The sequence below is a fragment of the Tauraco erythrolophus genome, chromosome 7 (assembly GCF_009769465.1).
Source record: "Tauraco erythrolophus isolate bTauEry1 chromosome 7, bTauEry1.pri, whole genome shotgun sequence".
Lineage (NCBI taxonomy): Eukaryota > Metazoa > Chordata > Aves > Musophagiformes > Musophagidae > Tauraco > Tauraco erythrolophus.
This window is the reverse complement of record NC_141471.1, coordinates 32,232,163-32,248,757: the sequence shown is the minus strand read 5'-3', so window position 1 is coordinate 32,248,757 and position 16,595 is coordinate 32,232,163. Positions and strand designations below refer to the sequence as shown.

General features: G+C 34.0%; 1 protein-coding gene across 8 annotated transcripts in view; it reads left to right on the top strand.

The window, feature by feature from the left end:
• Positions 1-16,595, top strand: part of DGKB (diacylglycerol kinase beta) — a 331,421-nt gene that overhangs the window by 178,843 nt on the left and 135,983 nt on the right. For all 8 annotated transcript variants that reach the window (XM_086615217.1, XM_086615215.1, XM_086615214.1 and 5 more), the window contains one exon: positions 11,248-11,312. In XM_086615217.1, coding sequence (XP_086471343.1) covers positions 11,248-11,312 — 65 coding nt within the window. The remainder of the gene's footprint in view (positions 1-11,247; positions 11,313-16,595) is intronic.

Below are 16,595 nucleotides of genomic sequence, written 5' to 3'. Positions count from 1 at the left end.
CTGCTGTAAGATTGCTCAATAGTGAAATAGTATTGCATAAACCAATAGTGAAATACAGAATTGGTGCTTTCTAAAGTTGCTGAATGTTTTTCCCTGTTCAGCTGAAACCAATTTTAACTGCATGTTAATTTTGTTAAAAAATGTTTACAGTTCTAAATTATTAGTGCCTTTAGTACAATAAAGAACAAATTTTTGTTGTCCATAAGTATCAACATTCTGATAATAACCTGTGACTTATTCCCTTTATACCACCTTTATACCACATAATAGAAACTCTCTGTGGAATAAATGAATACATTTAACCTCAAAGCTTTTTAATGTCCAGAGACTACAAAAATAGGTACTGCATAACTGTGTGCTGTACGCTGGGTAGGTCATCTCTGTAAAATGTTTTACATACCTAAATTATTTAAGCAGCTGTATCTGCTTGATACACAGCTTGATCTGTTTCGGAAGGATAATATATGTGAATCAATTTTGCAAAATTTGACTGCACCTACCATAAACACGTGTTCATATTTGGACATATTTTAACACTTTTCCATATATCCAAATACTAAGTTCAGAAAAGGGTTTTCATTTTACAAGCCATAGCATGTTTTATGTTTTTTTTTGAATACAGGATCATATTATTCATACAGAATACCTTTTTCAGCCCCTAAATGTGCAGTAAGATGACATCTAATTCCACTTTTTAGTCTAGTTTGTATTTCAGGTAGGCATTACTGCAGAGCCTATGCTTTATTTAACTTGAGAGCAATTGATATTAAACACTGTTTATATGAACTAATTATATTAAGGTTTTGTGATAGCAGGCATATTTCAGAGAATGTTAACCCCCTATTTTTTGATTGAAATATTGGTCATTGCCATGTGGTATGTGACTGAGTTTTGCACTCCAGGAAGGGATCTGACCACTTAACACTGTGTATGAAAACTAGTATGCATTCATCTTTAAAATTACAGATTTGAGTAACAGTATCAGTAAAACCAGTGTGTGATCAAGATGATTATAGAGTCTGATCTTTTCAGTCTAGTACCTTTATGAAAAAGATAAATTTCATTCTATTTCTGCAATACCCTTTTAGATACTCAGAGAAACCGCTCTGGTGGGGGTAGGCTTGGCATGAGTAACTTATTTGAATCTAGCTCATAATTCTTGCAGGCTTCTCAGTTGCCCAGTTATTTTCAAACTACCTATTAAATAGGCTTGTCTCAGTTTGATGCAAAACTCTTCTGCCATGTTCTCTACAACCTTGCTCTGCTGTAAGATAGTCTGGCTCTTTTGCATTAGCTGTGAGCACTAAGGAGATCCAGGCCATGTATAGATTCTTCCATTAGACTCTTGTGCTACTTCTTGGAAACTCTCAAAGACTGTACAAATGTTTAATATGCTTAAAGGCCTGAAAAGAGAGGATACTTCTCACTCCTCCCCCACCAAGGCAACATTACCTAGGGCCTACAAGCATGATACTCAGTTGCTGTTGTTGCCTTCCCACAACAGCAATTATACTTTGACAGACCCTTAGGGTCTGAACTGAATCCCAAATGCTTTCTAGTCCAAGGATGTGGCCTACATCGATAGAGGAAAAAGAAAGAAGAAAGCTTGAAGGAACCTCTGTAGAAGCCCGTGTGGGAATTAGAAAGCTTATAGACTTTATCAGTACTGCAAACCAAGATATATCACCAAATGATGGCAAGAACTGAAGGCCAAAGGACAAAAAAATCCTTGCAACTATCACCCACTCAAACTGTGGACAAAAGAGTTTGCCCTCAGGACATGGCACTTCCATAGACTTGCTATGTAGTCATTTAGAAGTTGCATCAGGCATTTGGCAGTGAGGACTTGTTTTTCTTTCCATATTGGAGTATTCTAGAGCTGCTCACTTAACAAGAAGCTTATGATGTAGGTAAGATTAAGACTTCATAAAGGATTTGCTATGTAAAATTGTGGAGAGCCATAACTCAAAAAAAAATAAAGACTGTGCTTGAGTTAACTGTGCTTCTGGACCAGCAGCATTTGAGCCTAAGCAATCCTAAATTCCGTAAGAGAAAACATCTTGTTCTGCCATTCCAGATATTTTGCAACAAGTGTTTAAATAGCAGGCTACAGAAATTAAATATACGAATAAAAAGCTAAGCAGCAAAAGTGAAGGGGAAAATTAATATAGTAATCATACACGCAGTATTGAATGAACAGTATTTTGGGGGGATAGGGGGAATTGAAATCCCAAATTAAAACAAAGACCTCTAGGCCAGTACATGGTTGATAGGTGAGTCTCACATCTGAATGTCTAGCTTTATAACCCAGGTAGATTTGGAGATAGGGGAAAGAGTAAATCTGAGGAAGGTGGTTTTTTAGCCGTAACACTCAGGCTGAATAAAATGAACAAATATCTTAATCATCCACAGACTCTCTGAACTTGTCACTTCGTCATCACTGGAGGTACTCGCTTGGAATATGCAGGCCAGTGGTATTGGGAGGGGCTCTCCTTCTCCTGCAAAGCAGACAAGTTGTGGTGAATTTATCAACTCAGGAAAAAAATTAGAGGAGTGGAATAGAAGAATAGGGCACTGACACTGGTCCTGAAAAATTCCCAGAGGGAAGTTCTGGGAGAAGATTCTGGGAAAAATTCCTGAAAGTGAGAGTTAGTGGTAAAGAACTGCTTATCAAATAATGTAGAACATACAAGTTAACTCTCCTTTTATTAGTACAGAAAAAGCCGGAAGTTTGGCTCATTTACTACAAGTCAAATGGAAAAGATGGTGAAGGTGAAGAATGTCAATGATAATGCAGTTAGAAAAGGTGAAAAGGGCAATCCTGAAATCTTTCCAAGGAAGAAGTTTAACACAAATGAAGAACACTTTAAAATGAAAGTCTGAGTTACGAAGAGATGAAGAGAACCTGTATCTGATAGCCATATGTCTGCTTAGTTAGAAATAACTCAGGTGAAAACAGAAACAAGAAAATAAAGTAGGATTCAGAAAATGTTTTGATTGGTTCAACACAAAAACAAATGCAGATATTAAGAAAAAGTCAAGAAAGTTGATTTTAGGCCTATAAAGAAAGAGGAAAGAGGCTGTATAAAAGATGTGAGGGAGAGGATCTTAAAAAGTTTGTCGTGAATCAATGGAGAAAGAGAGAACATCTGTAGCTAAATAATCTAACATCTAGCCCTAATTTATGGATATGTTGTTTTTTTTATAAATTAATATTTGTTTGTCCGATAGGGAAGATAATAAACAATATTCTAATGCAAAAATTTAAATTTCAAATTGGAAACATAATGAATGAGGAAAACAGTGACCTTTTTCAATTAAGAGAAAAATATTCTTTCAGAGTGTAAATCAATGAGAGATGTTTCAGTGGTTTGCATACTTTTTATAAAAATAAGTATCTGCTATGGAAACAAATGAATAACATAAATATGTATTAAAATTATAAAGCATTGTTGCCAAGGTTTTGACTAACAAGTTACGGGAAGTTGCTAAGGGAAAGTCAGGTGAACATTTATTATTTGATCCCTATCAAGCAAATGAGCATATAAAATGGGTGGTGATACAAGATTTGGCTTGAACGCCACTGAAGATTTCAGAGGACTGCTCAAACTGTTGCATTTCAGACAAAGCTTCTTAAAGTTAAGAAGCTAGATGCATTCAGGTTCTTGTATGATTAATAACAAAAGATTTCCAAATGATGATTCAGAACAGAAGCATGTCTACATGAGTTTTGGAAGAACCTTTCCAAAGAGCTTTGTTCTTACTGTTGAGCATACTGTGAGGATAGAGAGATTATCTTGCCGGTTTAGGTGCCTAAAGGGCCTAAATTATCCCCTGAGAATACTGCTCTAATGCCAACTTAATCAAAGTTCAAAATGAAAATACCCAAAAGGATTTGTTTTTTTGTTTGTTTAGGTGTTTTGAGTTCTTTATTAGGACAGTGATTGAAAACCATAAATAAGCTGAGTTTAATTATTCAAGGCGGTGCACAAGCAATTACTCCTTATCCCAAATATGCCTTTTTCTTTACATTAAGTTTTTAGTGTGATGGCAATAATTAGTATTTCACCAACAAATGCTTAGTAATTGATTTTTGGGGATGATTTACTCACTTTTCTCTCCTCAGAAGTGCAAAAGTGCTGGACTTGAATTTTGGCATTTGTTTCAAGCTAGGCAGGCTCTTATTGTAAACTTTTTTGCTGTGCATTTTACTGAAGGTATCTGTGAGCCATTGCTGTGTGTTTCTGAAGAACAGCTAAAGCAACAGCCAATTTCATTGCATTGTATTGCTTATATTGACTTTCAGTCTGAGCTGTGTCCTTGTGTTATGCTTAAACTCATTGCGCAGAATAATTTGGGACAATTTTGACATAGTTCTCTATCAGCAGTTATCAGAAATGGTACTAAAGGTTTACCACAGAGATCTTTTTAATATACAGATATTTAATATACTGTCTATATGGCTATGTTGGCTAATTGCCATGTGATCACTTTTCTTCTTCTCTTTTTAGTAACCACATAAGCACTCAGCGTGGATCTAGAAGAACCCTTCTCTAGTTACAGTAAATTTAGGATGACCAAATATAAAGAAGGGAAGATGTGCTCAGTAACACAGTGTGTCCTCAGCAGAGCTCATCTTACAGGGTACATGTCCTCTGCATTGTATTGAGTCATGGAGTGCACTTTGTTTTGGTCATGTAGTTTGATAATAACCTAACTACCTTATCTCCTAGTCTTCTTTGATAGTCCTTGAATTTGATTAGTGGCTTAAAGATATGGATACATAGAAATTTAGTGTCAGTTTCTAAAAACCAAAATAGCTCCTCAAAGAAAGTCCTTGAGATACTGGTAGAAAGGCTTGTCTTATAGGACTTGCAGTCCCTGGACTGGTTCCCTACACAGCTGGGACATGTGATCACCGTATATGAACCGATTGATAGTAAATTCTGATGAGTCAATTTGCGTGCATGTCCAAGTTATAAAGTTATACATACACAGAACATAGGAGTGGGTTGTTGTTTTTTCACAAACACATCTTTTCCTGGGAAATGGCTTCTACTTTGTGTCTGTGTGAAATATTTCTAGTACCAAATTATGTATATATAGTGTCAGAAATAATAAAGATCTGACTTCAAATGAAAAGTGAGAGGAAATATGCTTACATTTGAAGGCCTGTTCCAAATGTTTTGTTACAATTTCCAGATATACCATCCTCTGGTCTTTTGCCTATCATTTTTCAATACTGTGGTTTCATCCTGGGTTTAGAGATATTACCTATTTAAATGAGTATTTAAAATATGAACTGTCACTTGACTTAGTAATACATATAACGCTGAAATGTAATTAAACATGACCATCAGAGAGCTGGCTGTCAAGAATATCACTTACAAAATGGATAGCATTATCTTGACAGTTTCTGTGTTTTTCTTGGAAAACCAAGAACACAAATTTCTCAGATATTCTTTTTTTCCTGAAGAAAGTGAATTATCTTTTAGTAAAGCTGTATTAAAAAGAACTTGAACTCTTCTTGCTCTGACCTTCTCAAGCTATCACCTTTCTCAGATATACTGAGAGTATCAGTAGAGTATCAGTATAATCAGAGTATCAATAGAAACTAAGATGACTATAGTAACTACTGTTTCACCAAAAACTAAGGTAATAATGAAGATGTTTCAGAAGATCTCTTACTTTGTCTTTCAGGTTAATACATGTAATTTGATCAAAAATACCTAGGAGTCAAATACGAAATGACAGGTTGATTCAAACAAGGCAGGACCTGAAGCTTCTTGAGTACCTTTTTCTAGACTTGGTCATTGAATGGTTCAGTACTAACCATATTATTTGCTTATCTGAGACTGTCGTTTATTATGGGGTGGGAAATATTAAAACAAAGGATGTATCTATGATTTTTGCTTTTTGTGTGTACGTGCAGAAAGTGAAATGCGTAATCGTAAGAATTTTTATCTAGAAAATAATTTTTAGTCTTAAACCACTACAGCAAACTTTTCTTAATCTTTTTCAATGATATTTTTTGTACATTTGTACTGTTTCAGATTAATAAATGATGTGAGCTAACTGGTTGTTCAGGTTAGATTTGCATTCTGATCCAAAGATTACAGGTTGCTGAATTATCCCTTAAGCTTCCTAGCCTTGTGGATCCATTAAGCCTTAATTAAAGAAGCATCTTAGAAAAAAAATAATCAGACCATTTATACCCAAAGAAGATGCACATTGGTCATTTGTTTGTTCACCAGCATAAAAATTATTATTTAATGGAAATTTTAATCACAGCAAGCTTATAGATAGACATATATTAAATGCATTAATCTTTCTATAAGGTTATTCACAATGTATAAGGTTACTCCTCTGAAAAGACTGCTTCAGATTGCTTTCCGGTAATGCTAATACCCATTAAAAAGATGAATATATATGTGTGTAAGTCAATCATAAGGTATTAAAGAGGTGTAGCAACTTAAGCTTCTTTTCTTCTTGGCAGGTCACTTTGAGAAATGTCCTAGTTCAATTAAAATATTTTTTCCATTTCCTAGGAGTAGATTCAGATATGCTCTGTCTGTTCTCTATCTTATCTTCACTGTCAGGATTTAAAACAAACCTGAGTGATATATATGGATAGTCCAGCTACTTCAGACTCTGAACAGGTTCAAATTAAGGGTGTATATATGTCTGCATGTTCATCAGGCATATGTCCAGGTTGAATATTTGGGACATAGAGAGGTATGTTTTTTAAGAGTCTGTTCACAATTTTTTAGAATTTAAACTGGGATAAACTGCATTTTGTGCTCTTCAAACACCCATTCCTTCATCTCTGCTTTCAAAGTGCTGCAGTAGTGGGTGGAAAACATCTAAATTACAGAGGCATACGAAACAGAACAAGGTGTGGTATTTTTTTTCAGATTAGCTTGGTGATACTATGAAATGAAAGTTCAGAGAAATTATTGTCATCTGGGCTATTGTCGTATATTGTATATGACATGTAAATGACTAAAAATATTGTATATCTTAAGAAATGAATTGTTTTAAAGTAGTAGCATACAACTCAAAATATTCATATAACATTCTCAGAAACACAAAATTGTCTAATTAGTTACTTAATTCTGCTTTAAATGCTCTGTATTCAGCATTACTTTATGCATCAGCATTGATTTTGATGCAGAAGTGTTCCTAAAAAAAAAAATCTGCGTTCTTGGATGCTTCAGTGAAAAATATTACGATGCTTTGGGTATAAAATAGGCTTTGTGACTGAAGCATGGGTGTAGTGAAAGGTGCTAGTTTCATATTACAGTGAAACCTTGCAACAGGCCTGACAGAATTGTGTCTTCGCAGATTATTATTAATAATAAAGCTCTTGCAAATTTTAGGCATGTTTGTGTGTACTTGTGGTGTGTTACTTCTAAAAACGGAAAATATTTAAATTCAGGTATAGTACTGCTTTAAAATTGTATTTCGGGCTAGCATCCATATCAATTTATTAGTAAAAATTAGTAAATAATGCCCACCTGTGCTATTAATTATAGGCTACTATTTGACTGTCAAATGACTGTTCAAAAAAACCTGTTCACTTGTTACCTTGCTAGGTAATATCACGAAGTGTTGAGTTTAATTTCCTGAGTCCTGGGTTTTCTTTTTTACATCAGTTTTATTATCAAATACAAAAATCATTTCTCATATGTTACTGATCATCCACGATATCAAGTACCAGGAAAGGTCAGCATATTAAGGAGAGAATATGCAAACAATATTCGACTTAACATGCAGATGGATATTGCTCTGTTTCTCAGAGTAGTTTATTAGGTGATTTTAATATAGTTTGAGACACAAAAAGGAATTAATTCTCTGTTGGTCCAACAACACTTGTATACTCTAAATAGGTTAGGCTAGATGCCTCTTTTTGAAATGGTTGAATGAAGTCTGCTAAAATGAATCCTATTTCAAATGTAGCCAAAACAGCTCACAATGAAAGACCCTCTGTTCTCCTTATCAAGAAATACAAAACTTTTAATGATTATTCCTCAGGATTTAGCGATGGCATCTGGTAATTCCTGCAGCCCTTAGGAAACAGAACTTGCATTCCTACCCACTCTTAAGTTCTTGCTACTTTCAGTTCTTCCGGTTGTTTTTCATTTATTTATACTAGTCTGTTTGCTACTATCTTAACAAAGAGAAGATTATAGACATTTGAAAACCAGAAAACTCAGTGTAATTTTTCTTTTTTTGTGTTTTCCCCTAAAGCAAAGGATTGTTTTACTAACATGCTACCTGCATGGGCTGATTTCAGATTTTCCTGTAGCGTGGAGTTATGGTTGGGAAGAGGTCCCTGTGCTAGGGAATCTAAGGACTCAGTTCATTGGTTTCAGTTAAGGGTTCAAAAGAGCAGTTGGGCAGTATAGACTGAAGGAAGCCTTAGCAGCTCCCCTACTTTCGAGCTTATCTGTGTGTAGATACTACTCTGGTTTACAGTCTCCATTGATAAAAATGGCCTTTCAACAATTTTTATAGGAAATTGGACTGGCAAGTACCTGTCTTGTCTTGTGCTTGTCAAAATTAGCTTTGTGTGTTACTTTTTTTGCCTCTTAGCTCAGTAAGTTAGCTGGTCCATTTTGGAGGCAGAAAATGTTCAGGCAGGGAAAAATTTTGGTCGAATCAACCTTGCATGGAAGCAACTGCCTGTTTGCCATCTGCAGTGGGCATTGATCCCTAGCTTGTTTGTGCCTTGCATTTGTTATGCATGAGTAAGCACATTAGCCTTTTCATTTCATTCATTAGACAGTTAGTCCTTCATTAGTGTTTCCTAGTTTCTGTCAAATATACTACTACTCCTTTATTCATTTTTTCTTGAGTCTGCCTTTTTCTTTTGCTTCAGTGTGTAGAAAATTAACAGTTAACCACAACACTGGTCCTTTTATTTCTTTTTCATATAGAACTGGCTAACAAATATACTTTTCTACTGTTGGCACATCTAATGTTGGGATAAAGTATGAATGACGGGTCTTTCTAAAGTTAACAGAGTTATTATTTTAGTTCAGCTGGCAGGCTTTGTTTAGAAGTGTGATGTCTCAGGGTTTACTGTCAGCTTTATTTCATCTCTCTCCAAGAACTGTGGGATCACCTGGATACTTGTGGATATTTGCCTTGTAAGATTGCATTGCACATAAAAATAAATCTGAAGTAATGATGAGTGCAGTATGAGAATATAGCACTGAAAGTTTCAGGTGACAGTTTGGATGACAGGACAGAAAAATAAGGCATTTTGTGACTTAACACCATTCACCAGGGATTTTTGATGTCATTTCCTTGTCAAATGTTAGATAATTCCATTCTTAAAGACAGTAGGAAAATAAACAAATGATGTTGTGATGTGCGTAAAGCAACAAACTATGCACATCTTTAGAAACTGCATAATGAAATCATGAATAAAGTGAATATTTCAATAGAGTCAATACATTCATTGATGCTCACAAGTTTTCCCCCAAAATTTTATACTATGCTACATGATTATGTAAGTAGCGTGTACGCCAAATTGTGACTTATTTATTGCTTTTTTATTCATATTAAAAGTTTATTTAAATGTTATCAGTCTATCTGAACAATTTTATCTTAGACATGATGTTAAAATTCATACATGTATTTTTTCAAAGTATAGAGTTAATAAACCAAACCTGAAAGTTTGACCAGTCTGTTCCAGAGCATGCCCTGTTTAAAATACTAGTAAATAAAAAACTATTTTAGTCATAAAGGGTTGCAGCCATGTTCAAAGTTATTGAGTACCTATATATCTGCACTGAATGCTTGCTTCCTTATTTGAGATTTATATTAATATTGATTTGTTTAAATCAAAATTATTTTAAACAAAATATTTTAGTCATGTTTGGAATCAGCAATAAGATAAAATTTAAGTATTTAATTTTGGTTTTCCCCCAAATTGTTTGAAAATAATTTTAAACGTTGCTAGATATAGACTTCGTACTGAATTTGATATTTCTCTCAAATTCTTAGGTTTTGTATTTCCATAATCTTTTAAGTTGGTAAATAATGTATTTTTTGTTCTTATACATAATAGTTGATTACAGTGATAGTTTTATCTGTAATTTTTGTGAAACTATTTACATGGAAACTGTAATTCTTTAAATTTCTTACTAACTGAATTAACTTTTCTTATATTTATATTCTTATATATGCAGCATTTTAAGACATAATTATAAAAACACGATCCAAATTGATTTCTCTGTGTTTACTATCTCCTACAAGACTGAAAAGTTGGTAGATTTCATAGTCTCACACCTCATTTAATACATATATTTTAAGATGAAAAAACTTTTTACTTTCTTGATTCCTAGTTTAATTTTTAATGATTACTGTGTGAAATAAATATTACATTATCTGGGATTAAGAAAACATTCTTTTCATACCTTCAAAGAAGATATAAAAATACTGTGAAAACTGGTTCTAGCGCATCAGTTCCAAATATTCTGTTTTCAGCAACTCCCACCACCACAATGGTTTGATTCTTTTTAATTTTTTATACTCACGTAAGTATTTTGTACAGCTACTTCATTTCACATACACATTATTTAAATGTATTATTAGCATCATTTACTACATTTTGAAATATTTTGATAAAGTATATTTAATTTAAAAGTCCATTTTAATTTTTAAAAAAATAAAATTAATTAAAAATCCATTTTCCCCCACATGATTTCACTCCCTGACACATAGCAAATGGGACAACTCGTGGCATTTATTCCCATTTTCTACCAAATTTTAGAGAAACCTTTTGAATGACCATGTGCTAATATCAAACTATGTGTGTATAAAGTAACTCTACTGAATCTATCACTCACCTTTACTACAGGAATAGATTTCATAGACTGTATTTAGTATTCCAACAAGAAAGAATTGTGTGACTGGTCTCATTGTAAACCTTCACCAGATCTGGATGATATTTCCTGTACGGAAGATGAAGACACTTTCTCTGAACGTAGATATCATGTCTGATTTGTAAAAAGGAATAATGGAGACTGTAACAAATGTAATAAATTATTAAGTTCAGATATACCCTATTCTTGGAACAGTGTACCTGTGAGCTTTCTAAGTGATAAGAGTATTGCTCTTGTTGAAAATGACAGTTCACAAAACACCTTAGAAAGAATATGCCTTGTTTACAGTTTTGGTCTTCTGTTTTAAAATTTTCCTGTCATGATAGATTTACGGTTTTCTTTTTCCTGTTAGGATGCTTCAATTGCCCACAGATTCCATATTATGAGAGAAAAACATCCAGAGAAGTTCAACAGTAGGTAAGAATCTAAAAATATATGCATATGAAAAGGTTCTTTCCATGTTACTAAGGTATGTTTTGTGAGGTGTTAAATTTTGCACATCCTTTAAAATACCAATCCTTAGAACAGAGAGGAAATTTGTGCATTTTATATTAAGTATATGCTCCCAGACTGCTTGTAGTGTAACTGTTTTATATCTGATATTTCAACTGAAATGAATAGCATTATAAATAAACCGTTCTTACATGCAAACTGTTTGACTCGTAGACTAGCATGGACAAGATGATGCATTGTGGTATCTGAGGATCCCTGAATTGACACTTTGCCATTAGGCACTGAAGAACACTTATTAGACAGCTGCAGATGGTGATCCTTATGTTTCATTCCCACACGCACACTGGTACATTGACAGGGGGCTCTTCCATATATACTCTTAGTAAGGGCAAGTGAATGCCATTTTACACATAAATGCTTTTATCGTTAAACAGCTTTGGATATGTAAAAAAGTCGTGAATGAGACTTTGCATCTGTTCCTTGTGTTGCTTTTTGAATTTCCAATGTTATTTCAGAGCTTTTCTGGAGATTAAAAATGTATTACAGCATGTACTGTAAATTCACTTTCTTTCAATATCTGGTTTGTTGAGTAGAGAATATTCATAATGCAATGCTTATGTTTGTCTGTTCTTGTTTAGGTAATTTAATACATAAGTTGTGATGGGTAAAAGCAACATTTCAGAAACTTTAACATTTAAAGGCACATAGAAAGAGAAAAGTAAGGTACAAAGATATTGGGAATAAACAGGGAATATCTATAAATATTTATTAATCCAAATGTTTTGTCATTGTGAGCATACTCATAGACTTTCTTTAGTTTTCTGTGGGGATGACCTGGAAAGTCTTGGGTAGATGCAAATTTTCTTAGACCTTAGGATGATAAAATATGCTGTTTATGCAGTTGTCTTAAAGCTGTAAAGAATGTTTGAATATGATCCAACTTCTTACTGTTTGCATGTTGAAAGTATAAATTTTAAATTTAACAGTCAGAGATTTTAAATTTAACAGTCAGAGATGGGGACTGTTTTCTTAAACACTCAATCTGTTCAGCATCTATACAATGACATACTATGAACCTGATTGTATGTTTCTTTTCAAGTTCCACAGTAAACATTTATTTTGTATGACCTCCTCTTCCTACCTCTTATGCTTCTCATCCTAAAAGAATTACACTAGTAAAAGATCTGAACTCAAGCCTCTGCACATCCCAATGTATTATACTCGTTCAGCAGCACAAGAGATATTGGACATTTAGCAAATGCATATATTCTAGGCCCTGAAGATGAAGCTAGTTTATCAGTGATCTTTCTACATATTTTCAGCAGTTGGCAATTATAATTTATAAAAAGCTCAGCTAATAACATGAGTTTCAGATCAGATTTCATGTCACAATAAATCATATGCCATTAATAACATCAGCTAGCAGACTCACCTTGAAATTCATCTATATTTTAAGGAACCTGATGTTTCTAACATTATCTTAAGGAAATTAATTACAAAAATATATAGTTCCAGTCCCTACGTGCTTTGGTACTGTGAAACTGAAAGAACTTGTAAAAAGCAATGATTCTCTGGGTGTTGAAAGACTATTCAGAAAGATTATGCATTTCTGAAAAAGAATTTAAAGACTTGAGCAAAGCATTGTAATATAGACTGATGTTTTAAAATATTTCTTCTTTTCTGTAGTGAGGAAAAAAAATGCAGATTTCTATTTTTGTTGAATAGAATTTCCCAAATGATGTTAGTTCACAAAGTTTGTTCCACTAACAGTTATTTGCATGTGGCAACACTCCATAATATGTTGCAGCAGCGTTTTCCTGCAGTGTGTGAAAATAAAACCTTTTTTTAGATGTCTGCTAAAACCACAAGACTTTATTCACCAGAGTGTGGAATTTTCCGTGCAATCGAAATCATTTAGGATCAGCAAGTCCAGCTAAAGTCTGATTCATAGTGGGCTCCATATTTAATAGCACTTACTCATTTGAAAATCCTACATTGTCACATGTGAATATGTCTCATGATTTAAAAAATTAATTCTTTTGTGGTTTTATGTTAGTTTTCTGTTGCCTGATTTTCCAAGGTTTTGAGCTCCCACAGCTATCATTCAGTTTTGTAAAGCAGGTCCTTGCACTGAAGTTCTACTCTGAAAATGAATATGTAAAAAGTTTCCTCACTGAAGAGAAATTTTCAGTTTACGCTGTGTGCAGAGGTCTTTTGAATCCCAAAGGTGGTGTATTTGCTTCAGTGAAGTAAGTTAGGTTACGTTTGGGGTTGTAAAATCTTTTTCTTTAAATCCTGGTAATGATCCTCGAATTCCTGAAGACATTCCTTGACACTCTGATCTCAAGTTTCATGCGTAAGTAGAGCATACCAATAGAGAAATTCCTGACACATTGTACTTGTGTGTGAAAGCAGAATCTTTCTTCACTTGTTTACCTTCTCAAAATGAAGACGAGCATTTCACAAGGCTTAGAAGGACTTTTTAATGACTACTAGCCAATATTGTAGAATGCTTTGGAAGTGGGTGAGTAATTATTAGGAACTCTGACACATTTTGAAACAGTGTGGTGTTCATAGATTTTTGGACACAAAGACTTAGTATTACTGACTTATTAAAAATAGAAAGAAATAAATTAAGGTGTAAATATCTAAACTGCCTAGAGATACTTAGACATTTAGGTCTTTGCAAAATCTGTGTTTACGTATGCGTAAATATACATCAATTAAAAATCCACATTATCTTTTATTTCTTCAATCTTCAAATGACTACCTTGTGACATTTCTTTTCAATGTAGCACCTATTTGTTTCAGTTTCTCAATAAATTGAAATTAAGTCCCTTTTTCAGAAGTCTTCTATGTTCAGAAGCTTAAAGCTCCACTTTGTTTTCCAAATAAGGCTCAGCATAAAAGTCTAACAGTGATTTTTAAAATATTCATTACTTGTTCCTAAAAATGGATCTGCAGGAGAAGAATTTTTCTTCTGATGATGGTCAAATAGAAAAGAATGGAAGTGAGAACACAGTAGCATCCACACTTCTGTCAAAAGAATGAATCCTAATATGCCATTTTAAGTAATCGTATCTTATGATCATTAGCACACAATATCAGAAGCCAGTACTGACATTGCATTAAGATTTAAATTTGTTCATAAAACCCAGAATCTCAGCTATCACATTACCCACTCTACAGGTCTGAAGTGCTGAGAACCCCATGCTTGAGAAAGCAGAGTTCACTTCCCAGCATCTCGTGCTTAAGAGTAGGGTCAGAATTTCTGAGTTCAGTGTGGAAGGGCTGAGTTAACCCCAGGGGGCAGAAAACTTGCAAAAGACAGCATTTCAAGTAACAGTATCATTAAGCTAGGACATACTGTTGAAATAACGATTCTGTTAGGCCAAAATGCCCTGCAGGGAGATCTGTGTAAACATCATAGACTCGATGCTGGGTATAACAGATGTAGGAGTTATGTGACTGGAATATACACAGGGAAACAAAGAATATGTTCAACAAAAAATAATTCAGGTTGATACTAACTATTCTAAAATAATATTCAGTTAAATTAGGCGTGCTAATTTGACTCTCCGGCATCCTGCAGCATAAAAGATATTTCTTAGTCTCGGTAAACTGAAGTAGGATTTATAAATTGTATTTACAGCCTTAAGTACATCATCTTTGAGATTTTCAAACATCAATCTATTTTCATCTTTTATGAAGAAGAAATTCTAAAGCAGAAAAAGTTCCTATATCTAATTACTCGATTAGATATAATCTTCCTGACTGCATACTTCTGAGATTCCCTCTCAACTTGTTTATTTATGCTTTTGTTTTGTACTAACATCTATGCACTTAATCTCTAAGGAAATTTTTAAGTAATAGAAAGTACCGATTTACTTGGTGCAAGTGATCTCAAGGAAAGGAAGTGTTCTTTTAATGAATGTGAGTGAAGGAAGTTATGCTTTTGTTTTGACCCACCTGTTACGTCATACTGATTTAATCTGGAAAGGCCACAGAAAGAAAAGGTAGGAGAAATGGCAGGTAAATGAATCTTTAGCAACTTCTTCCATGCATCCCAACTTGTGTACTGCACTATACAATGTAGTTATCATAGTATATCATAGTATCATATCTTGACTGACTTAAAAAAAAAAAAAATTCTATTGCACAAACACTGTTATTGTATTCAAACGCGTTATCGTGAAAGATTTCTAATCCAGCCTGACAGCAAAGAAACCAGAACATGGTTATTCCACTGAATATTGGAGATGTTCCAAATCACTTGCTGTTGGTACTAGTTCCAGTTTGGTGACTGAGATTAAAAAAGGTCAGTGTAAACTTCCTTCTTTTTTTTTTGCATAAGACATCCTCAGTTTAACAGCAAAATCATTTGTCATGGGGTGAATAAAATGCCCCATTCTCAGATGTGCTTAGCCTTTGTTTTAAAGTTGGCTTATTTTAGGTTTGAATTAAAAAGTCAAAGCGTTTCATTTTGAATAGAACAAAACTATTCTGATATTTTCATTATTCTTCCAGTTTTTCAGTTTAAATGATGGAGTCTCTTAGGTTATATCACAACTGCATATTTGCAGTGACTATAGTAATCATCAACACAAAATTCCTAACCTGAATTGCAGACCTTTCAGTCTCTTTCCTTCAACCTCTCCTCCCTTCCTGGTTGTGACTGAGCTGAAAATGCTTGAAAAGAAGACACTGGCCCCACAGAGAGACCAGATTGCAGACATCTGTTACCTGTCCCACTGAACCCACAGGTTTCTTTTTGTAAAAGGATAAGACTCCAGGGAACAACACCTCTAAACTAAAGCAGTGTTACTGCAACTGTAGTCATCAGAAGAAGCAACGCAAGGCAAAAATGATTATGGTAGTGTGAAATATTTTCGCATGAGCAAGAGATAGCTTGTAGTTAAACAACCTCCTCTACCTAGCTCTTAGTTGTAACATTTATGGACAGACAGAAAAAAAAAAAAAAAAAAAAGAAAAGCATGTTCTTTTGTCCAACTTCAAATATGTAGTAGCTCATCTTTAGAAAAAATGCCTGACGCGTATAATGCGTGCTTGAGTTTATTGAGCTGCGACAAAAGAAGATACTTGGAGTACAATGCATATTGAGCCTATCCATGTCTGTTGTCTATAGAGCAAAATGACAGCAATCTGCGATATCTGCACCTCTCTCTGATACAAGATTTCATATTTTTATCATTTCTCTAGAAAGTGTTAATGGACTAGGGCCCTCTT